A 23,911-nucleotide genomic window follows, 5' to 3' on the forward strand; every position below is an offset into this window, starting at 1 on the left:
AAATCCTGGCTCTGTGTTATTGGACAAGTGACTTAGTCTGAACCACAGGCCATTAGAACTGGAAGAGAACTTGAAGATAATTATTTCTCTAAGCTTCATCTTTTCCAGAAAAGAAACCTGAATCTGTGAAAGGTAAATCCCCATTGACTGTAAATAGGAGTCAGAACTGGAACCCAGGGCTATTGGAGTCCCCAGTTCATGGGCTTTGTCCTGCACCATATTGCCTCTCGCAATCTTATTGGTTCTGTCACCACTGCCACCTCCCAAGACTGAATATTTGTAACTTTGTGCCTGGATTATTGACACAACCTTCTACCTACTCTTGCAACTTCTTTTTTACCCATCCCCATTTCATTCTGCCACATTAATCTCCCTAAAGCTTCATTTCCATCTTGTCATTCCCCTCATCGAAAAGCTTTTAGTGGTTCCTCATTGCCTCCTAAGTAAAATTCAAATGGTTAAGCTAGGCATCAAAACTCCTCCAAAGTCTGCTGCCAGCCCACCTTTCCATGCTTCATTACCCACACTACCCTTTTATACTTCATGACCCAGCCATGCCCAAAACTCTGTGTTCTTTGAACAGCTCATGCACTTTCATGCCCTGTTGCCTTTTTACATAATGTTCTTTCAACTTTGAGTCTTACTTTGATTTCCTCTTGTCAAATTCTTATTCATTTTTCAAGGCCCAACTAAATGTCCTAGTGCATGAATACTTTTCAGATTTCCCCAGTCAGAATTAATCTCTATGATAACATATGTGATAGTAGTTGACAACATAGATAAGTGTTTAGAGAGTTCCTGTCCCCCTTTTTTTCACCTGTGTTCCCACAACATATTGCTTATACTTCTGTTTAACACTTTTCACTTATTCACACCGGTTATTTTTTATTTATTTATTTTTTTGCGGTACGCGGACCTCTCACTGTTGTGGCCTCTCCTGTTGGGGAGCACAGGCTCGGATGCGCAGGCTCAGTGGCCATGGCTCATGGGCCCAGCCGCTCCGCGGCATGTGGGATCTTCCCGGACTGGGGCACGAACCTGTATCCCCTGCATCGGCAGGCAGACTCTCAACCACTGCGCCACCAGGGAAGCCTCACACTGGTTATTTAAACAACTAATGAGACTTGTCTTATTCATCTTTGCATCCCCTACGGCCCCTAACAGAGTTCCTGGCATACAATAGGTACTTAACGAATATTTATTGAAAGGAATGAAAAGGAGAGGAAAACTTTGGAGCCAAGTCTTGAGACATCACCTCATTAGTAATTCAGCAAAGCCAACTCCTGCTGCTGAACATGGAGTGACATGTTGAGAGAAGAAAAATCTGGGAAACCTCATTGGAAAATCTTCAACAGTGTGCTTCGGAGAAGCCTTGGTTCAACCTGACAGTTTGCTTGAGGGTGATAAGGTAGGAGACGTGACACAACTCAGATAAAGTTCTTATCCACACCTTATTTAAAATAAGCTGAGGTCAATGCAGGTCCATTGTCCCCGGCCAGCGGGTTTACAAATAGCTGGAGAGAGCAGAGACTGGTGCTGAAGAGGGGAGGAGGTGGAAGCAGAACCTCTTTGGAGCCTTTAGCAAAGGGAGGCTATCATGATCCAGAAATTAATCTTTCCCTGAAAAGGATTCTTTTTTTTTTAAATTGAAGTGTAGTTGATTTACAGTGTTGTGTTAATTACTGCCATACAGCAAAGTGATTCTGTTATACATACTTATATATATATGTGTGTATATATATATATATATATATATATATATATATATATATACATTTTCTTTTTTTATATTCTTTTCCATTATGGTTTATCATAGGATATTGAATATAGTTCCCTGTGCCATACAGTAGGACCTTGTGGGGTATCCATTCTAAATATAAAAGCTCACATCTGCTAACCCCAGCCTCCCACTCCATGCCTCCCCTAACCTCCACCCCCTTGGCAACTATCAGTCTGTTCTCTACGTCCGTGATTCTGTTTCTGTTTCATAGATAGGTTCATTTGTGTCATATTTTAGATTCCACATATAAGTAATATCATATGGTATTTATCTTTCTGTTTCTGACTAACTTCACTTAGTATGATAATCTCTACTTGCAGCTTGTTGCTGCAAATGGCATTATTTTGTACTTTTTTATGGCTGAGTAGTATGGAAAAGGATTCTTGACTGAGCTCCCTGGATCACTTCCCTTGGAAGAGTGGGTAACTGTGATGGGTGATGCAGGCCGAGTAGGTTGGCATGTGTGACACTCCTTTATGGTCTCTCAGTAGCAGGATCTGTTCCAGGACATACTGGATGGAGCTTTTAGCTAAGGCCACTCTGCAGATCATCCCAATTCTGGAAGTGATGCCTGGAGTAATGCCTAGATAAAAGACGATTTGCATTCTCATGTTTTTGGCCGCACCACGCGGCTTGTGGGATCTTAGTTCCCAGACCAGGGACTGAACCCGGGCCCTAGGCAGTGAGAGAGCAGAGTCCTAACAACTGAACTGCCAGGGAATTCCCTGCATTCTCATGTTGACAGTTTAATAACAGGTTGAAAAACTCAATTTCATTTCTTTGTTGGCCACATCCATCATTAATTCAATTGTCGTTCATTAAAATTTTTCTAAACACCTACTACGTGCCAGGTACCTAGTACCGATACAGAGATGAATGGTCTCTGCCTTTAAAAAGTATTATTCTAGGGACTTCCCTGGTAGTGCAGTGGTTGAGAGTCTGCCTGCCAATGCAGGGGACATGGGTTCGAGCCCTGGTCTGGGGAGATCCCACATGCCACGGAGCAACGAAGCCCGTGCACCACAACTACTGAGCCCGCGCTCCTGGAGCCTGTGCTCTACAGCAAGAGAACCACTGCAATGAGGGGCACATGCACTATAATGGAGGGTGGCCCCCATTCTCTGCAACTAGAGAAAAACCCACACACAGCAACAAAGACCCCACGCAGCCAAAAATAAATAAATTAATTAATTAATTTTTTTTTAAAAGTATTATTTTAGGGGCTTCCCTGGTGGCGCAGTGGTTAAGAATCCGCCTGCCAATGCAGGGGACACGGGTTCGAGCTCTGGTCCGGGAGGATCCCACATGCCATGGAGCAGCTAAACCGGTGTGCCACAACTACTGAGCCTGTGCTCTAGAGCCTGCGAGCCACAACTACTGAGCCCACGTGCTGCAACTACTGAAGCCCACGCACCTAGAGCCCATGCTCCACAACAAGAGAAGCCACCGCAATGAGAAGCCCGTGCACCACAACCAAGAGTAGCCCCCTCTCACCGCAACTAGGGAGAAGCCCGCACGCAGCAACGAAGACCCAACGCATCCAAAAATAAATAAATAAAATAAATAAATTTATATATAAAAAAGTGTTATTCTAGGGACTTCCCTGGTGGTGCAGTGGTTACGAATCTGCCTGCCAATGCAGGGGACACGGGTTCAAGCCCTGGTCCGGGAAGATCCCACATGCCACGGAGCAACTAAGCCCGTGCGCCACAGCTACTGAACCCGCGTCCCTAGAGCCCGTGCTCCGCAACAAGAGAAGCCACTGCAATGAGAAGCCCACACACCGCAACGGAGAGTAGCCCCTGCTTGCCACAACTAGAGAAAGCCCACGTGCAGCATCAAAGACCCAACGCAGCCAAAAATAAATAATAAAATTAATTAATTAATTAAAAGAAAAGTATTATTCTAATAGAGGAGACACACAAGTAAACAGACAATATGGTGGACTACGATATACAGCACAGAGGAGGAAATGAGGGATAGAGAAAGGGGACGGAACCATACCTAAACTCCTGAATTTAGCATAAATGGCTACTGGCTACCTCTCACCTCTCCTCAACCTTTGTATGTGAAGGGCAGACTATCTGAGCTGAGTTTCAAAGAATGAAGAGTTGGCAAAGAAATGGGGAAGAGGTGTTATAGGCAGATTTTATCCTAAAGGCAGTGAGGAGCCAATGGGGCATTTGAAGCAGGGGAAGGATATGATCAGATATATATTTTAGAAAGATCACTCTGAATAAAGTTTGGAGAATGGATTGGAAGAGGCTGTTAAAAAATATGTTTTAGAAAAATATTTAATGACATTTTTTAAATGGTCATGATATAATGGCAAGTGAAAGAGGATATAAAATAATACATATTGCAGAGAACAGATTGGTGATTGCCAGAGGTGGGGGGTGGAAGGTGGGCAAAAGCATGAAGGGAGTCAAAAGGTACACACTTGCACTTACAAAATAAGTCATGGGGATGTAATGAACAGCATGGTAACTGTAGTAAATAATACTGTATTGCATATTTGAAAGTTGTTAAGAGAGTAGATGTTAAAAGTTCTCATCACACACAAAAAATTCTGTACCTATGTGTGGTAACTAGAGTTACTGTGGTGATCATTTCACAGTGCATACAAATATTGAATCATTATGTTGTACACCTAAAATTAATATAATGTTACATGTCAATTATACCTCATAAAAATAATATGCATTCTATAATGACAATTTTATTTTAAAAGTATATGTATATATTTTCATTGAAAAATGACTAAGGTTTCACACCTTGCAGCAATGGTTATCTATGGGTGGTGATGTTACAGACTATTTTTTTTCTTTTTTATTTATTTATTGGTAGCGTTGGGTCTTCATTGCTGCATGCGGGCTTTCTCTAGTTGTGGCGAACAGGGGCTACTCTTCGTTGCGGTGCACGGGCTTCTCATTGCAGTGGCTTCTCTTGATGCAGAGCATGGGCTCTAGGGACGTGGGTTCAGTAGCTGTGGCGCACGGGCTTAGTTGTTCCGTGGCACTTGGGATCTTCCCGGACCAGGGCTCGAATCCATGTCCCCTGCATTGGCAGGCAGATTCTTAACCACTGTGCCACCAGGGAAGTCCCTAGAATAACACTTTTTTAAAATATAAATTTATTTATTTTAATTATTTATTTTTGGATGCGTTGGGTCTTCGTTACTGCGCGCGGGCTTCTCCCTAGTTGCGGTGAGCGGGGGCTACTCTTTGTTGTGGTGCACGGGCTTCTCATTGCGGTGGCTTCTCTTGTTGTGGAGCACGGGCTCTAGGTGCGTGGGCTTCAGTAGTTGCAGCACGTGGGCTCAGTATTTGTGGCTCGCAGGCTCCTGTTACAGACTATTTTTATGATTTGTTTTGGTATTTTCCAGTTTTCCATAAGGAACGTGCATTACTTGTGTAACAGCAAACATAAAAAAATTAATATAGGGCTTCCCTGGTGGCGCAGTGGTTGAGAGTCCGCCTGCCGATGCAGCGGACGCGGGTTCGTGGCCCGGTCCGGGAAGATCCCACATGCCACGGAGCGGCTAGGCCCGTGAGCCATGGCCGCTGAGCCTGCGCGTCCGGAGCCTGTGCTCCACAACGGGAGAGGCCACAACAGTGAGAGGCCCGTGTACCGCAAAAAAAAAAAAAAAAAAAATTAATATAAAAGGGAAAAAATCAAAGAAGGAACTTTAGAGAAGGTGGGAGTGGTCAGCTGAATCCAACACCTCAGAGTCAGTAAGACTAGTTCTGAGGGATGTCCATTGGATTTAGCAACAAAGTGACCCTGGTGAAAACTATTTCAATGGAGTAGGGAGCAGGGGCAGAAGTCAGACTGGAGAGGAATGGAAGAGTGAACGGGAGATGAAGAAGTGTAGACGGCAAGTATAGACATGTCATTCAAAAACTGTGGTTAAGGGCTTCCCTGGTGGCACAGTGGTTAAGAATCTGTCTGCCAATGCAGGAGACATGGGTTCGAGCCCTGGTCTGGGAAGATCGCACATGCCACGGAGCAACTAAGCTTGTGCACCACAACAACTGAGCCTGCGCTTTAGAGCCTGTGAGCCACTACTACTGTGCCCATGTGCTACAGCTACTGAAGCCTGCGTGCCTAGAGCCTGTGCTCTGCAACAAGAGAAGTCACCGCAGTGAGAAGCCTGCGGCACCGCAACAAAGAGTAGCCCCCGCTCGCCGCAACGAGAGAAAGCCTGTGTGCAGCAAAGAAGACCCAACACAGCCAAAAATAAAAATAAATTAATAAATTAATTTTTAAAAAGGTGGTTAAGAAGGAAAAGACATAGGACAGAAGCCCACTTTCAGATATCATCCAGTTTAAGACTCTCACACTATGTGTGGTGGCTTTAAGCACTCTGAAGAGGGGTAGGTTATGAAGGTCTTCTGACACTCAAATTTTCAGTGTAAGGGGTACAGCATAGTGTGGAATTGGAAACAACAGCCAGCTCTAGGAATCAACGTCAGAAATTGCTCTTCCGGGCTCAGAGACAAACTTACGATCATTAGAACTGAGTGAAACACTCCAATGCTACGTATGTGGCTACCTAGTTTAAAGTGTGGGTTAATACTTGGGAAAGAGCCCTCCCCAAAATCTTGTGATAAGTATGAAATCATTGTGGAAGTTCTTGTGACTCATGTGATAACAGTCAGGGCTTCTTTATCAAGGTGTGTAACTCAGTTTTGTAGACAATGTTGTTCTCTAGGAGTAATGCCAAACCTCAGTGCATGCTACAGCTCAACCCATCCCCAACACTGTGAAGTGAAATGTCAACAGTGAGAAAGAGCAGTTTATGTTTATTAAAGCACCAACACAGATTCAGCAATCAATAACCACTTGACATTCTGAAAAGCGCCCTCATGCTGGCAAATCCAATGCCACTGAACACCCATTGCCTAGGAGACAATGAAGTAGCTCAATCACCCTTGTCTTTTGTAGGAGGAAAAATCAACCAAAATGGAGGCCTCTTCAGAGAATCTGAAGCTCTTATTTTTTTATCTGAGGCAGAGGCCCCATAGATTATGGAATCCTGATTCAGGATGTGTCTGCTTCTGGGGCGAGCAGAGGGAGAAGGATCCTAGGGGCATCCAAATAGAAGAGGTTTTCACATGTGGAGGCCCAGAGCAGCAAAGCCATAGAGGAGAACCATAATCTTTAAACAAAAGGCAAGATGAGGATGGAAACAGAAGGGAGACAAAATCTTTGTCTGAGAGGCTTGGGAGCAGGATTGTCCAATTCAGGTGCAAGGAACAAATTAAGGAAAGTAGGCAGGTTAGAATGAAGGCTGTAAAGGATGAAGAGGTATGAGAGCTCCCTCTTTTATACAGTGCTCAGAGCCTGTTGCAGGGACTGATTTGGCAGTTTAAAGAAGATATATAGGAGTAGATCCTATTTTCTCCTTGTGACACACGCACGCGCACGCACACACGCGTGCACACACACACACACACACACACCACTGTATTGGCTGGGGCTGGAGGTGAGTTGGCTCAAAGCATTATGGATGAAAGTTAAGGTTGGACTCAAGCTCTTAGGGGTACCCCTCTGACCCACAGTTCTCTCCCTGGAATCCAGGTTGGTGAGGCTATCCAGGAATCCCTGTAACACACTTGCTGACTCCCTATCCCTGGTAGGGTGGATGGATGTACGTGAACAGGAACAGGGGCAGCTTTAGGCAGAAGGCAATGGGGTTCATGATTTCAGGGATATGAATGGGCCTAGGAATCAGTCCTTTAATTGGCAGCAGAGTTGACTGGGGCAGGTGGAATTGGGGGAAAAGTGCCTGGGTTTCCTACCTAGGCAGCCTACCATCCCTCCTATGAGCAATGCTTGTCAACAAAAGCCTTGGCCTTCAGGGTGTCATCAGCAGCCTGGCACTCCCTTAGGTATTGACATAAGAGCACTGGGTGGTTCAGAGAAATAAGAGGGGCAGTGGCTCTGATTGCTGAGGCAGAGGGATTCTGGATGAGGCATTCATGGTGTTATTGCTGACAAACTTGGGTGACAGAGGGAAGAGCAGAGAAGTCCAAAGATTAGACAGAAATGATGAGCCTCGGGACTTCTATTTAGGGCCTGATTTACATGTTTTATTGGATTATCAGTTTGAGGGGGTGGGTGATGAACCAATACATTTCTACTTGGAAGTCCTGGAAAAGGATCCTATGAAAAAGAAATCCCCTTTATATACAGTATGATTTCAGTGATCAGTGTATATGTAAAGAAAGGAAACTGGTGGGAATTCCCTGGTGGTCCAGTGCTTAGGACTCTGCAGTTTTCACTGCTGAGAGCCCAAGTTCGATCCCTGGTCGGGGAACTAGGATCCCACAAGCTGTGGGGCGCGACCAAAAAAAAAAAAGAAAGAAAAGAAAAAGAAAGGAAACTGGAAAGAAAGTACTAAACTATTAGCAGCTTAATGGGCAGGGAGTCAGCTCATCAGGTTGGACAATTAGCAAACTTGGACAATTAGCAGAACAAGCTAAATTCTTCTGTGTCCTTTTTGCTTCACCCTTCAAACTTGACTCTTGGCCCCATTTTTCTGGCTATAACCTGGACTCCTCTCTGATTCCTCACTGCTATCATGCTACGTCTAGACCCCTTGGGATTGGATGCAACCTAGGAATTTTCTTCCCCTGCACCGCTCCCTGGGTCCTACAGCACACTGTACCCCAAAGCAGAAAGATCAGGAAATGGACATCAAGCTGTAGCATTAAGATGGGAGCCCAAAAGTTCCAATTTCCCATTACCCTTGTTTCACTTGGCTACCTGAAATGATGTGGAATTTTCTGGAATCTTTTGCAAGCATACCCTCTTTTGGTGCAGTGATCAGACGCCAGTGAAATACAGTACCATTCCTCAAACCCCAGGAATTCGGGTCTTGATAAAATACAAAAATGGAGGCAAAGTGAATTTCAAACTGCAGGGAGCGGATATGGTGCTGCTTAATGCTCTTACTCCCAAGAAATCAATAAGCTTTACTGTTGGTAGAATGAGTGCACTATCCTGACCATGTGGGGCTGGTTTCAGGATATTTTACACTCAGGTTTTTTGAGGGGACGGCTGAAGCAACTTTGCTTTGTTCCCTGCTCCAAACTGTCCTGAGAGCAAAAGGTATATGCTTAATGTCAAGTGAATTGGTACACTGTGTCCAGTTGTTCAGAAACTCTCTTGAAAAAATATTGATAACTCCCCCCCCCCTTTTTTTTTTTTTCGGTACGCGGGCCTCTCACTGTTGTGGCCTCTCCCATTGCAGAGCACAGGCTCCGTTCGCGCAGGCTCAGCGGCCATGGCTCACGGGCCCAGCCGCTCCGCGGCATGTGGGATCTTCCCAGGCCGGGGCACGAACCCGTGTCCCCTGCATCAGCAGGCGGACTCTAACCACTGCACCACCAGGGAAGCCCAATAACTCCCCCTTCTTGACCTCTTCTAAGAATATGAATTCCTGAGACACAAACTCATTCATATAATATGTGTCCTTTAAAAAGGATTTGTGACAACGAAAACCAATTATGAATACAGGAAAACTTCCATTTTTCCCTAGCAGCCCTTATGGAAACAGTTTGCATAACCTTCCACAGCCTGAGCTGAGGTGGGGACTTTTGAAATGTTCTGCAGATTTTCAGGGTTAGCCATTTCCTTAATCTTATGGACCCATTTGGGAAGATCTTTTTGGCCTGTGTGTCTTAAGCAACATTTATATGGGAAGCTGTCCCCTTTGATTGCTGAGCCATACAGCAATGCTGTCTCATTGATCAAAGCCATACAAAATGCCACATTTTGTTCAGTAATGAGGCCCAGGGACGGACTGGATGATGGACTCCACATGCAATTCAGTACTGCTGCAGGCCATCCCGGGAAGCCTCAAGATCGCTGTGCTGAGGCAGCCGGCACTGCTCTGGGGTGTGATGAGCAGAGCTCCCACCGGCCTGCTGATTCTGTTGATGAGTTCAGAACCTCTGAACTATGACCATGTTGCTGGTGAAATGTGCTCTGAAATAAAGTGATCAGTTTTTTCCAGCAACTGTCCTGGTCCTGGGTGGAACAGAATGGGGAAAGCCCTTGTTTGGGCTAATGTCTGAGCCACGCCGGAGACAGCAGGCTTATGTTTAGGGCCTCTTATCTTGTATGTTTCCAGATCTAATGAAGATCTCCCTGAGTGAATCTGAGGAAATAAGCAGTCTGATGTAAAAAAAATTTTAATATTCCCCCAAAACGTCCACTGCAAGAAGAAGGTCTACTTAGGATTCAAGGCAGACGCTGATTTTAGCTGCTTACCAGAAGCAAATGGATTTGCGCTGCTCCCTGCAGTACAGTTTTCCTCCTCTCCTCTCCGTTTTCCTCCCCTCTTTCCCTCTCCCTTGCTCTCCATTCTCTCCCCTCGCCTTTCCTCTCTCTTGCAGCAGCACCCCATCCAGAAGATGTATTCAAGCAGCAATAAACAGGCAGAGGATAAGTGGCTTCTAACAATAGTATTTTTTATACAGCTACAAACTACTCTAAAAGACTTCCTGTAGCCTAGAACTGCAAGCACCCTAGAGAAACCATGTCCGAACTCTAAGAAACAATGAGTACACACTGATGTTGACCTGTATTTTCCCTTCCTAGGAGCTCTGTTATAGGAGCTTTCTCTTCTGGTCAAACAGGTCTGCCCACCATTCCCTAAACATCTCACAGCTTCCTGTCACCTGGAATGCCTGGCGTCTCTATCTCTTTTATGACCCATGTCCCACTCTGCCTCTTCCAATAAAACCTACCTTAATACTCCTATATCTGAATGCCTTCTGGCCCCTCATATCTACGTATGTCATTTAGGACATACTCCCTTGTTGTAGGTACTCGGGTATACCTCTCATCTCTCCTGCTAGCTTAGACCCTTCTAGAGTCAAGGACCAGTTCTCACTCAGATACTCCATGGGACCTATAGAGCTCATCAGCTGTGATGTCATGGTTAAACTAACAAGCTCTGGTGCCAGACTCCCTGGGTTCAAATCTTGCTTTGTCACTTGCTAGCTGGGTGACCTCAGTTATGTCACTTATCCTCTGTGTGCCTTAATTCCCCTGTAACATGGGAATATTAATAACATATACCGCAGAGGGCAATTTTTTTAATAAATTTATTTTTTATTTTATTTACTTTCAGCTGCGTTGGGTCTTTGCTACTGTGCGCGGGCTTTCTCTAGTTGCAGCAAGGGGGTGCTCTTCGTTGCGGTCCGCGGGCTTCTCATTGTAGTGGCTTCTCTTGATGCGGAGCACGGGCTCTAGGCCCGCGTGCTTCAGTAGTTGTGGCACACGGGCTTAGTTGCTCCGCGGCATGTGGGATCTTCCCAGACCAGGGCTTGGATCCGTGTCTCCTGCATTGGCAGGCGGATTCTTAACCACTGCGCCACCAGGGAAGTCCACAGAGGGCTATTTTGAGAATCAAAGTGATACTTGCAAAGCACTTTGAACGTTGCCTTTCACCCATTAAGTACTCAAGAAAAGCTAGTCCTCTTTATCTACTCCAACCTGTACTCTCAGCAGGAACTGCCAAGTGCCAAAGAATGGCATTCAGCCTGTCCCCCATGGTGTCTAGTTCAGTTTTGCCTTATACCAAGTTTACCAGACACTCACTGAAGGAATTCCCTACCTGACTTTAAATATCCTTCCTGCTCTGAGCCCCTTAGCTGACTGATGGTATTGTCCACAGCCACCCAACACAGTCTTGTCTCCTTTCTGTCTCCCAGACATGCCCCACTCATTCCTACCTTTGTGCCTTTACTCACAGTGTTCTTCCTCCCCGGAATGCTAACCCTACCCTTTACCTTTCCAACTCTCACCCATACTTTACTCTTATTATGTATGTATACACACACACACACACACACACACACACACACACAGACACAATTTATTTATTTATTTATTTTTGGCTGCTTTGGGTCTTTGTTGCTGCCCATGGGCTTTCTTTAGTTGCGGCGAGTGGGGGCTACTCTTCGTTGGGGTGCGAGGGCTTCTCATTGCGGTGGCTTCTCTTGTTGCAGAGCACAGGCTCTAGGCACGTGGGCTTCAGTAGTTGTGGCACGTAGGCTCAGTAGTTGTGGCACACGGGTTTAGTTGCTCTGCGGCATGTGGGATCTTTCCGGACCAGGGTTCGAACCCATGTCCCCTTCATTGGCAGGCAGATTCCCAACCACTGCGCCACCAGGGAAATCCCTCATGGCAACTTTTGAGTCTTGGTCTTGTCTCCTCCGGAAGTTGATAAATTCCTTAAGAACAGTTAGGATGTTTTCCCCTCTCCTGCCATCTGCCCCTGGCATGTAACCAGTACTGGGTACCCAACAGGTGTCCAGTGAAGACTTATCAATTGATGTACCCATATGCCCGGGTATGGCCAAGGGAAGCCAGAGCTCTGGCTCTCTTTCTGGCAGTGAGCTTGGGCTGGGGTGAAGAGAAGGCAGGTGACCAGTTTCTGCTGACTTCACTTATTTCTTCACTGCCCCTCAGGTCACAGAATTAGCAGGATCTTCAGGTAAACCTTCCTTCAAACTGGACTGATCCCTCAGTTAATGGTTGACATTCTCTGTTTACCTTAATGATTGCCAAGATCTGTTGCTGCACACGATACATTTTGTGGTTCAACTGCCTTGGCCCCGAGGGTAGAAGGCAATTCTGAAGAGGTTTTGGGGTTCTGGGATGGGATTGGAAATACTTTGGTCCATCCCTAGCCACTCAGGGCATGGGCAATAAACAGAGGGCCACAGAGCACCCTGGTACTGCCATGTGGGGGAAGCACTGCTGTCTCTCACCTCAGCCTCAAGGGGCCAGTAAGCATTGCCCATGGCTTTTTTTTTTCCTCCCCATAGTCATATCATTTTAAAGACTGGGAGCTGGAAGGGATGGAAGGGATGGCACACATTGGATCTACCTATGGCCAGGGGTGGGGGAAGGCTGAGGGCTGTTAATGAGCCCAGGTCCAGTTCAGCCCCCCAGACTGGGCTAAATATGCATACATGGGCGACGATGATGCCTCTCTTCGTCTGGGACAGGGCAGTAACTTCAGGCTATGTGATTTGTGTCTCCAAAGCCACTGGGAGCTCAGGGGATCAATCTTATTTAATGATTGTGTGTGGGAGGAAGTAGGGCTGGTTAATGTTTGTCTGGTTCCTCTTGGGCTGTGGGCCATATCTGGCTCCAGCCCTGGACTCTTTGTCCCTCCCCTGGACTGGGCTGACAGTACCTAGTGACATAGTGCAGACACGCCTGCAGACATTCCCTGGGAAAGGGCAGCAGCAGCCAGGTGAGGAAGCTGGGGGCTGAGGGAGGTGGGCCCCGGGGGCTGGTGTGGCCCAGGAGGGCAGAAGCGGGGGCTGGGGAGAGGCCCGGGTTTTGCCTTCTCTTGGGCTCAGCATTCAGCCACTTAGATCCCTCCTCTGCTTCCCTCTGAGCTGGGCTGAGGCCCCTCCCGCCAGGCTTGCTTAGTTTCTCTCTGTAACCCCCAACTCATCCTCTTTCCAGGCTCCGTGTTGCTTCTGCTCTCACTCTTTTTTTCCCAGACAAGAATCCCCCTCATCTCCACAGGGTCAAATCCCCAGAAAGACTTGAGGGGCCCCCACCAAGCTCAGGGTGGCCAAGTTTATCTCTTTAAGACATTTCCTGCCACACAGGGTTAGGGTTCGGTGGGGCCTCTGGGCACTGCCAGGTGCTGTCTTCCTTCCCTGATTAGAAGGTAAACCAGGCATGCAACCAACATGGGGGCTGTCAGCGGATGAATACAGTGCACTCAGCAGGCCCAGAGGACCAGCCAACGGGGCCAAGATTTGGGAGCATGCGTTTCCATCTTCTTGAGGGAGACAGGGAGACTCAAGCTGAGCTTGGAGTAACTGATGACTGGGAGATCTAAAAGACGGGTGGCTCCCCCCCCCAGCTGTTTAAAAGTTGTTCCAGCTGTTGGGAATAGTACTTCAGAATGCATGGACTTTTAGAAAATGAGATGGGGAGAGGAGAATAGAGACAAGAGGGGTTTGAATGGAGAGAAGTATATATGAGGATGCAGCAGAGCAATGGGGAAGGGACCCAGGCTTTGGTGAGGGGCCAACATGAATCCTAATCTGAGCTCCAGGACTGGCTTACCAGCTGTGTGATAAGTTACTCAGCTTCTTTGAGCCTCCATCTCCTCCTCTGTGAATTGCAGACAATAACCCACAGCTCACAGGGTTGTAGTGAGGATAAGAGTTAAGGAACAGACCACTTCTAGCACACAGTAGGTATTTCATAAATGGTGGCTGCTATAATAAGCCCAAGTAGAGAGCAACAGGAAGTCAGATAGCTGATGGAGCCGTAAGAGGGCATAGTCTGATTGAGCCGTAAGAGGGCATAGTCCAAACAGTGACGAAGGGAGCTGATATTAGCAGGAGTTCTGTGGAAAGACCATGGCAGAGTGAGAGAAGAAGAAAACTGGAATGAGCTAGATTGGCCCTGACCCAAGCCCGGCCACAGAATACGTATGGCAGCGTAGAGGGAACAGTGCAGCAACTGAGGTGCTGTGGAACCACAGGGGGTAGGCAGGGAAGAGAAGCAGGTGAAGAGGCAGAGGGCTGGAGGAGTTTGGTCTTAGCCACGCCAAACTGATGAAGGCAGCCCAGAATTCAGAAGAAAATCTCAAAGAAAGGTCCCTGTCCTTTCCTGGCCAGAGGCTGCCTGTGAAACAGGGGAGGGAGTGTGGAGTCTGAAGCTGAGTGTAACCTCAGCCAGCCCAGCCGGGCCTCTCTTCCCCAAACCAGAAAGACACAAGGAGTTGGAAGGAGGTACAGGGAAGAGGTGGGAGCAGAAAGAGAGAGACAGACTTGATGAAAGTGTGCGTGTGTGCACGCATACCCACGCATGCTGGCACATGTGGAAAGGAGTATACGTTTTTGAGTTATGGGCCTGGTCTCAGAATGCATCGTCCTTTAAGGAAGAGAGGCTGCCAGTGTACAAAGGCTTTAGGGTCAGAGGAGAACAAATTTGAAATTTGACTCTACCATTTAGCAGCAGTGCAGTTGTCATTGAGGTAAGTTATTTAACCTCCCTGAGCCTCGACTGCCTTGTCTGAGAAGTGGGTATAATATTAGTTGGAGGCACTAAGGACGATCTCCTGATTTGGAACTGTGCTCGAGTGCTTGGGCAAACCTGAATATGAGGACAAGGCCAGAGCCTGACATGGTCAGAGAAGTCTTGCCCAATTAAACATGAGAGCAAAACACTCCTGGAGCAACACAGAGCATATCAATACCTGGACTTTAACCCAAAGTCACAAAAACAGTTTGGATTTCAAAATCAGGTAAGTCCCCTGGATGTTTTTGAAATGAAACCCTTGAGGTATTGATGTTGACATAGGGATCAGCTCTCCTTCCAAAGGGAGAGCAAAAATTGAGATCCCAGTGCCTGCACAAGGGTCCTTAGGGGCCCCAAAGGGAGCTCCTGGATATGTCCCAGAGGGCTCAAGAAGATGGGAGGCGGAGAGCTACAAGAACCTAGAAACTCAGGGGTGGCCAGGCTGTCTGTGGGGCACCGCTGAGGGACAGAGAGAAGAGAACACATGAATTTTGCTTTGGGGCTTGAGGAAGCAGCTGGAGAAAGGTAAGGAAGGGGAAACAGAGCAAATCAGGAGGCCCCCGAAAGCCCTGGGAAGGGAGGAGAGGAAAACAGCTGTCAGTTATAGGAAAGGGGAGAAGGGCTAGAGGAGAATAAAAGCCAGACCAGTCTTCGATCTCTCTGTTTCTGAAACACACTCATAGAAAGAAAAATGATTTACTGAGGCAGTAAAACCTTATGGGAAAGGGTATGGGCTCTGGAGTCATACCCATACTGCATGACCCTTGTGACACTGGGGTAAGTTTCTTCGCCTTCCTTTGCCTCAGTTTCCTCGTCTGTGACATGAGGATTACAAATAACACCTCCGTCACGGGGTTGTTCTGAGATTCACATGAGATCGTGTGCGTGCAAGGGCCTGGCACATAACAGGGGCTCAGGAAATGGTTATTCTTAATAATGCTCCTCGACCACCTGTTTTTGACTCTAACATGTCTCACTGGATGAAGCGTTTCTTCCCGGGGTACCTCCTGTAGCAGCTCTGCCTTCAGAATCCCAGGCTTGGGAGAAAGGGCACCTGCGTCCCTGCTTTTCCCATACTGGTTTAGGCCCACAGCATAAACTGGCTGAGGTTTTTTTGTTAAGCTAAATGAAGGAAACTTGTTCAGGGACGTAATCTATCTCCCATGGGCCGTCCCTTCGTCCCCTAGTTCCTGTCATTCCGTTCCGTTCCCCACAGCTTTTCCAGTTGCTAATACCCTACCCTTTCCCCTACAACAACCACTGCCCCTGCATCCAGGTCTGTGTGTTCTCACAGCCAGTTCCCGGCTTCCAGCATGATCTCCTTGCAACTTAATGGCAGAAGTGGTGGGAGGTAGAAGGAGGCCTTCTTTGCCTGCCTAAGGGACAGAGGGGAATTTCTTCCCTAGAGCAACCGGCAAGCTCAGGAAACCAGGAGTTACCATGTATGCTTGACTTGGGGGCAGGGCAGCAATGGAACAGTCTGTTCTGTCTCAGAGAGACACTATAGGTCAACAACAGCATTGGGAAGGAAAAAAGAGGGATATTGGGTTTGGCAGATCACTTAGTTCCTCCGAAGCCACATTGTATTCTCTTCCTGATAAGGTTTTTACTTCCCTTGATCACCAACTATGATATTGGAGCTGGGCTAAGAACTTTTGCAGGTTGCTTCTTTGAACCTCACCATAACACTGGGTATTAGCCCCATTTATAGATGAACACGGCAGACTCAGAGGTTCGGTAACTCAGCCCAAAGTCGTAGCCAGTGAAGAACCAGGCTTCACACCCAAAGCTAGGTGACTCTTACCTATTCCGTCTTCTAACTTTCTGTTTGCTTGCTTAACGTTTGCTTTCTCCTCCTGGCTTGTCCTCACCTGGCCACCCTTGATATGGGCTCAAGGAGGGATGGTCAGGGTTTGCTCCATGACACTGGAGTTGGACTGTACGCACTGGTCAGCAGCTTCCTTGTTTCTTGTGCTTTTATGGCTAGCATTAGCCTTTGCTTTTGTTGCTGCTGCTGCTGTTGTTGTTGTCATTAACGGCTAGGCTTCGCTTTTGTGGACACCATCAGCAAAAGCACAAGGATTATACCGTGGAAAGAGCCTAGACTTCTGTTGCGGATACCTTTGTGTTTCATCTTACTCAAACACTTCAGCTGTGTGATCTTGAGTGAGTTACTTAACTTATCTGAGCTTCAGCTTCCTCAGCTGGAAAGACTGGGGTAACAGTCCTTAGACGCTTGCTAAATGGGTCAAAAGAAAGAATGTATGGGGAAACGCTTAGCACAGTTCCTGGCTTGATAAATGTGAGCTCCCTTTCCTAAGCTCAAGCTCACCCGTTCCCTGGAGGGGATCTAAGCCTAGGAAAAATCCTGCTGAATCTAAGTTTCTAGTAGAGTCACCGGAGAGGGCCTCAGCCCAGAGCCTCCTGGTTCCCCCGGGTCCCCTCTTACATGCACCTGTCTTTGTTCCATCTTCCCCCCCGCCCGCCCCGCTGTGGCCATTCTTCTGGTGGGGCTATGGGGCGGGTGCGGCGATGGACCGGGCGGGCACAGAACAGGTGGGTGCAGGCTGGGTGTCCGGCGCTGGGACACAAGTGCTCTGTGTGTAGGGTGGGCGGAAGTCAGGGCGTTTGATCTGAATTCTAAAGGGCGTTGTTCAGAGCCCCACAAAGGTCCCATTGTGCAGACACTGGGTATAAAGCAGCATATGACTCCCCAGCACCGGGCGGCGATGAATTGGGACGCAGGCGCGGACCCAGGGACCACTCCCCCTGCACAGACATGAGACCATAGGGGACCTGTCTGGGTGGCCTCAGGGATAGGCGCTCCCCAAGGTAATGAGGCTTTGTTGGGTTTGCCCCAGGTCCAGACTTAAGGAGCTGGGGGAGGGGGAGCTAAAGAGGATGGGCCGACAGCAGAACAAGATGGGCCTGGCAACAAAGGGCAGGAGAGGAAAGAATGTTGGATGAAGGCGAAGAAGGGAGATGGGGCTCAGGGAGGTCAAGTCATCAAGTGAGTGAGGGAGGAGAAGGAGGAGGAAGAGAAAGAGAAGGAGAGGCTAGCACGGGAGAGGGGGTGGTGAGGAAAGCTATGACTCTCCTTCTTCCTTTCTTGTCACTGGCTCTTGGAAGGGGTAAGGGAGTGTCAGGCAGTGTCATGGTGCCTGGCTTTCGGCCCCAGCTTCCTGACAGCTTGCTCTGTGGCTCATGTTTTGCAGGTGTGAATGAGGCAGGATGAATTGGACGGGTTTGTACACCTTGCTCAGTGGTGTGAACCGGCATTCTACTGCCATTGGCCGAGTGTGGCTCTCGGTCATCTTTATCTTCAGAATCATGGTGCTGGTGGTGGCTGCCGAGAGCGTGTGGGGTGACGAGAAGTCTTCCTTCATCTGTAACACCCTCCAGCCTGGCTGCAACAGCGTCTGCTACGACCACTTTTTCCCCATTTCCCATGTGCGTCTGTGGTCTCTGCAGCTCATCTTGGTTTCCACCCCAGCTCTCCTCGTGGCCATGCACGTGGCTCACCAGCAGCACATAGAAAAGAAAATGCTGCGACTTGAGGGCCACGGGGACCCCCTACACCTGGAGGAGGTGAAGAGGCACAAGGTCCACATCTCAGGGACACTGTGGTGGACCTATGTCATCAGCGTGGTCTTCCGGCTGCTGTTCGAGGCCGCCTTCATGTACGTCTTTTATCTGCTCTACCCTGGCTATGCCATGGTGCGGCTGGTCAAATGTGAGGCCTACCCCTGCCCCAACACAGTGGACTGCTTCGTGTCCCGCCCCACGGAGAAAACCGTCTTCACCGTCTTCATGCTGGCCGCCTCCGGCATCTGTATCATCCTCAACGTGGCCGAGGTGGTGTACCTCATCTTCCGGGCCTGCGCCCGCCGAGCCCAGCGCCGCTCCAATCCGCCCTCCCGCAAGGGCTCCGGGGGCTTCGGCCACCGCCTCTCACCTGAGTACAAGCAGAACGAGATCAACAAGCTGCTCAGCGAGCAGGACGGCTCCCTGAAAGACATACTGCGCCGCAGCCCCGGCACCGGGGCCGGGCTGGCCGAGAAGAGCGACCGCTGCTCAGCCTGCTGATGCCACAGACCAGGCAACCTCCCATCCCGTCCCCCACCCTGCACCGGCCTGCCCCTCCTTCTCCCCTGCCGGTGCACAGGCCTCGGACTGCTAGGGATTGCTCCATCAAAACCTTCCTTCCCTCCCAACTTCCCTTCCTCCCAGGGCCTTCTGCCTCAGGGGCTGAAGGGGTGGGGAGCTGGAGGCCACCCACGCCAGCACTCAAGGCTACTGGGCGTGTGGGCCGTGCTCGTTGCCCGCACCCCTTCCACTTCACTCTCTCTCTCCCTGGGACCACTGGGGACCAGAGGTAGGATGCTCTGACAACATCTCCAATTATGAAACTAATCTTAACCCTGTGCTGTCAGATACCCTATTTCTGGAGTCACATCAGTAGGGAGGGATGTGGGCAAGTGGAGTGGAGGGAGGGTGCTGTGGACGTGTGGGTGGAGAAGGGAGGGTAGCAAACACAAGAAAAGGAGGAAGAGTGCTTGCCGGGCCCGAGGAAAAGGAGGACATGTCTGGGGTGGAGGAGGTAGGGGGGGAGAAGCAGGCAGATAAGCTGGAGTGGGGGTTGGTCAGGGCTGCCTTTGCCTCTAGTCCCTAAGGCCTCTCTCTGCCTGAAATGTTACACATTAAACAGGATTTTACAGTAAACGAAGAGGTGGCTTGTGTGTTTGTGAAGTTCTTTCTCCTGCAACCTCTGACCTCCCCCTGGATGAGCTGGCCTTGGCTTTTTGCTGATCAAGAAAGGAATGGGCAAAAGAGTTAGTGACTTGAGTAGCTGAGACTGCCAAGGAGGGATCGCCACCCCCCAGGCCGGGCAAAACCAGGCCCAGGGCCATTCTCTCCTGTTTTTTGTTGTTTTGGTTTGGGGTTCCCCCCTCTCATTTTTTAATAACAGCTTTATTGGGCTTTAATTCACTTACCCCTTCCTCTGATGTGATTTTTTTCATCCATTTTAAGTATACAGTTTATTGAGTTTTGGTAATTGTGGGCAGTTTCATAAACATGACCACGATCTATTATAAAACATCTACATTCCCTCAAAAAGTTTCCTTGGGCCCCTTCCTCTGATTTTAAAAAGATTAAAACGACAACTCCTCCTGGAGAGACAGGAAATGATAGAGAAAGTTCGCAAGTCGGAGAGGGTAGCCGGCATCCCCGTGGCTCCATCCACACGTCCCCTGCACTCCTGGGAGAAATATACCCTGTTCTTCCTCGAAAATCAGCGTTCACTGCTGACTGATGCCCCCAAGCCACCTATTGGATTGCACAGTGACTTTGACCCCTTTCCTCCGACATAGCCCCAGATTCTACCCTCCTCCCCAGTTTCCTTCCCTCAGGAATCAATGCCTCCCACCCCAGAGATGCCTCTAACACAGGTCAAAGATTTCACAGCAGCAGCAGCAGTTTCCTCGCCAGCATCACTCGCCCAAGAAGCAGGTAGCTCCCTCTCTCTCGGTCAGCTGTGGTAGGAAGAGGTCCAGGCTGGCCCTTGATAAAGCTGGGTTCAACTCCTGGTTCTGTCACTTAGTAGCAAGGCATTCCCTTCCCCAAGCTTCAGCTTCCCTGTGAGCAGACAAGGGCTGCCCTAGCACCTCTCTAAGCTCCCGTTAACACTCTGGGTTCCTCGGATTCCCACAGGACTCCCCCAGTTTCATGAGGGTTCCCCATCACAGAGTCACTGCCCTCACCTATGGCCCCTCGGAGTAAGAGTTTTCCCCACAGTAAGTTTCTCCCCTCAGCTTCCCTACCTCTTAATAGAAAAAATGTGACACTCCCTTTCAGAGAATGCTGACTCCCTGTGGGAAGTATATCAGAAAGGAAGAGAAAAATCAGGCATAATCTTATCAGAATTGTTCTCCAGAAACAGTCTTTTCCCTTCAGACAGAAAGCCTGGAAGGGCTCCTCATTCAAGGAGGTTTCTCCTTTAGCAAAGAAAGGAGAGTAAGTATTCCTTTCCCACACACTCAGCAATCCTGAGAGAGAGCTTCCCCCTCTCATAAAAGAGAGACATTCCTTTCCTGCAAGAAATTTCCTTCCTCCTTAGAAACAGACAGCATACTCTGTCAGAGGAGAGGTCCCCACCCCCTCATGGTAGGGAGATTTCTTTTCTTATTGAAATCCACCCACCCACAACACAACACAACACAACACAACACAAACAACAGCATTTCCTCTCTGTCCAAAAGGCCATGGAGAGAAAGCTTTTCTTTTTAAAAATCCATCCTGGTTCAACAAAGGAACTTCATGCCCTTCTCACATTGCGAAATGTTAAATCCCTCACCTCAGACATCTAGTTTCTCTTCAGAAGAGTCTACGAATCCCCCTTGGAAAGAGGTTCCATCTCCAGATCCAGGCTTTCCTCTCCAGGGGGCAGTGGTGGAACAATAAAGCTACCGGGCTGGGTGTTCCAGCCAAAAGGAGGACTCTCACTCTTGTTTGCTGTGAAGCAGGTGGGAGCAGGCCAAAGGAAGCTTGAGGGGAGCTGGTGTACACAAGATAGCAAGGAGGGTGTGGCGGGCTAACCCCAGGACTGACTTTTGTATTTGTTCTGTCACAATCGTGTAAGGGAGAAACAGGAGGCAAGCGGGGCTTAGTACTTGCCACACAGTAGACACTTGGAAGAGTGACCAGGGTAGTGAAGACGGCGATGGAATTCGGAAACCTGGCGCTCTAGCCCCTTGGACACATCATACTTACCCTTTCTGAGTCTCAGCTTCCTCATCTGCAATATAGGATTGATGATAACCTCTCTACCTCTTTCACAGAGCTTTTGTGAGAATCAAACAAGATGTGTTCAAAAGCCGGTTACACACTGTAAAGTAAGGAATGATAGTATCACGAGCACTGAGGCCACAGCCTTAGGGCATGCTAGAACTCACAAAGAGCCAGAAAGGAGTGAGGCCGGTTCAGCTAGGCTGGAGATAGTGGAAGGAACTTGGCAACAGTAGGGTTGGCTCCCCGAGGGAATGGACAGCAGTCCAAACAGCAGAGTCCAGAAGATGTCGCAAACTTCTCTTGAGCATGATCCATTTAAGGGTCACTATTCAAAGGGTCTGATCTGGAGGTAGAAAAGGGCTGGTAATAGGAGCTTCTTGCACTCTCTCTCATGGCACTGGTGCTTCTAGGGACATTTATGGTCTTTTAAAGGCATCTGTGTGCAGAGATACGAGGAGCTGAGGACAAAGGAACAGAGTCAGCTCCTGGATGAAGGGACTGGCCGAACTAGGAGAGTAGTCAAGGCCCCAGCCAACTGAGTTGGGATTTCAAAGCAGGCTGCAGTCTCCATAGAGAATTGGCATGGCAACCATGAACTGATTCAGATGCCCAATCAGACAGCCTGGGTGCACACAGTGGTGGCTAGAAGGGACTGCTTGCTCCATTTACTGATTCCACAGTACTTAAATGCCAGACCTGACCTGTGGGAGAGAAGGTGCTATAAAAGCCCACCAAGCTGGGCTCTCTTTGATCCCTGGACTAGGCCAGTCTGAACCTGTCAGGTGGGGAAAGGATTGGGGCACTCTAGGGAGGGGGAATAAAGCAGGCAGAAACCACACAGATGTCTGAAAGTGTATGGTATTGTCTTCAGACTTAGACAAATAATCTGCTGCGCGGGATTTGAGGAGGGGAATGGCTAGAGGGGAGGTAGGACAGATAAACTATGACCATCGTATGATGGGCCTTGTACGTCACTATAAGGGGTTAAGACTGTCCTATGGCTGGTGGAAACCATTAAGTGTTTTGAGTAGGGGAGTGCCACCTTCAGATTTGCGGTTGGGGAGCTCACTCTGGCAGCTACAGACAGTGGATTGGGGGTTGGAAAAATGAGAGGCAGAATGACCAGCTATGGAACTGGGGCAATAGCCCAAGTGGGGCCTGTGGGACTCATACAGTGGCAGGAGGAATAAGAGGAGACCAACGTAAGAGACACTTCAGATGTAGAATCGACACCAGGACTTGATGTCTGAGTGTGGGGAGATGGAGGAGCCAGAGATAATTTAGCGGTTTCCTTCCCCTTCCTTGACCGGCAGACTCCTAATCATTCAAGGCTCAGCTCAAAGGTCATTTCCTATGTGAAGCCCTCAACTCTCTTCTCCTTGCCCCCTCCCCCCAAGTCCCTCAGGGAGAAGGAGTCCTCTCCCCATTCTGAATCCCCACAGGACGTTGTAGTAGTGCGGTTGATTAGAGTGCTTGTCAAGCTGTGTGGTAATTACTTTCACAACCTTAGCACACAGTAGGTGCTTAGCCTGTTGAATTAAGGGCAGCAGGGAAGAGGATAGAGGCATGTGCAAAGGCTCAGAGTCTTGAAGGAGTAGAGTGTGTTCTAGAGCAAAGAATGCCGGGGATGGGGAGTGGGGGGCATCATAGGAGGTGAGACTGGCAAAGTAGGTTGGGGCCAGGTCATGAAGGGTCTCATAAGCTGTGTGGAGAAACTTACACAGGAATTTGAACTCTCAGCTGTCGCAGGCAGGACCCTTCTTTTTTTAAAAGTTAGGCCCCTACTAGACTTGTAGGCAATTCTGTACTCATCATGGTAGGCAGACTGTGGAGATCTTGAGGAGATCCAATATCAATGCATTAAGGTTGACGGTGAACTGTGGAAGAAATGGCAGAGCGATTTGACAGTGGACTTCAATGGACTTCAGAGAGAAAGGGTAATTTACTCAGGACGGTGACCGGATGTCTTCCATGTCAACTAAAGCCCCTGTGAAAAGTTGGTACGGCATAGTGACCTTCACCAAGTCGCTTGGCCACTCTATGCCTAGTTTCCTCTTCTGTAAAATAGAGATAATAATAGTACATATGTCACAGGGCTGTAGTGAGGATCAAATGCATTCATTACATAAAAAGCACTTAGAATAGTGCCTAGTTGATAGTAAGCTCTATACAGGTGTGTATTTCTATTTCCTCTCACCATCTTTGCCACCCTCCAACAATTCACCAGATCTTTGAAACACTGAACTAAACTCTTTGTCTCACCTA

The 23,911-nt window shown here is 48.5% G+C and overlaps 1 protein-coding gene across 3 annotated transcripts in view; it reads left to right on the plus strand.

Annotated features, from left to right (window-relative positions):
- Positions 1 to 19,557, plus strand: part of GJB1 (gap junction protein beta 1) — a 45,081-nt gene extending 25,524 nt beyond the window's left edge. The window contains exons 1-2 of one of the 3 annotated variants that reach the window (XM_073799298.1): positions 1,271 to 1,408; positions 18,073 to 19,557. In XM_073799298.1, the coding sequence (XP_073655399.1) occupies positions 18,089 to 18,943 (855 nt within the window). In that variant the 5' untranslated portion in view covers positions 1,271 to 1,408; positions 18,073 to 18,088 and the 3' untranslated portion in view covers positions 18,944 to 19,557. Of the gene's footprint in view, positions 1 to 1,270; positions 1,409 to 17,370; positions 17,690 to 18,072 lie in introns of those variants that run through there. The other 2 variants (XM_073799297.1, XM_033849158.2) reach the window with 2 other exon arrangements.
- The last annotated feature ends 4,354 nt before the right edge of the window (positions 19,558 to 23,911 follow it).

The sequence above is a fragment of the Tursiops truncatus genome, chromosome X (assembly GCF_011762595.2).
Source record: "Tursiops truncatus isolate mTurTru1 chromosome X, mTurTru1.mat.Y, whole genome shotgun sequence".
Taxonomy (NCBI): domain Eukaryota; kingdom Metazoa; phylum Chordata; class Mammalia; order Artiodactyla; family Delphinidae; genus Tursiops; species Tursiops truncatus.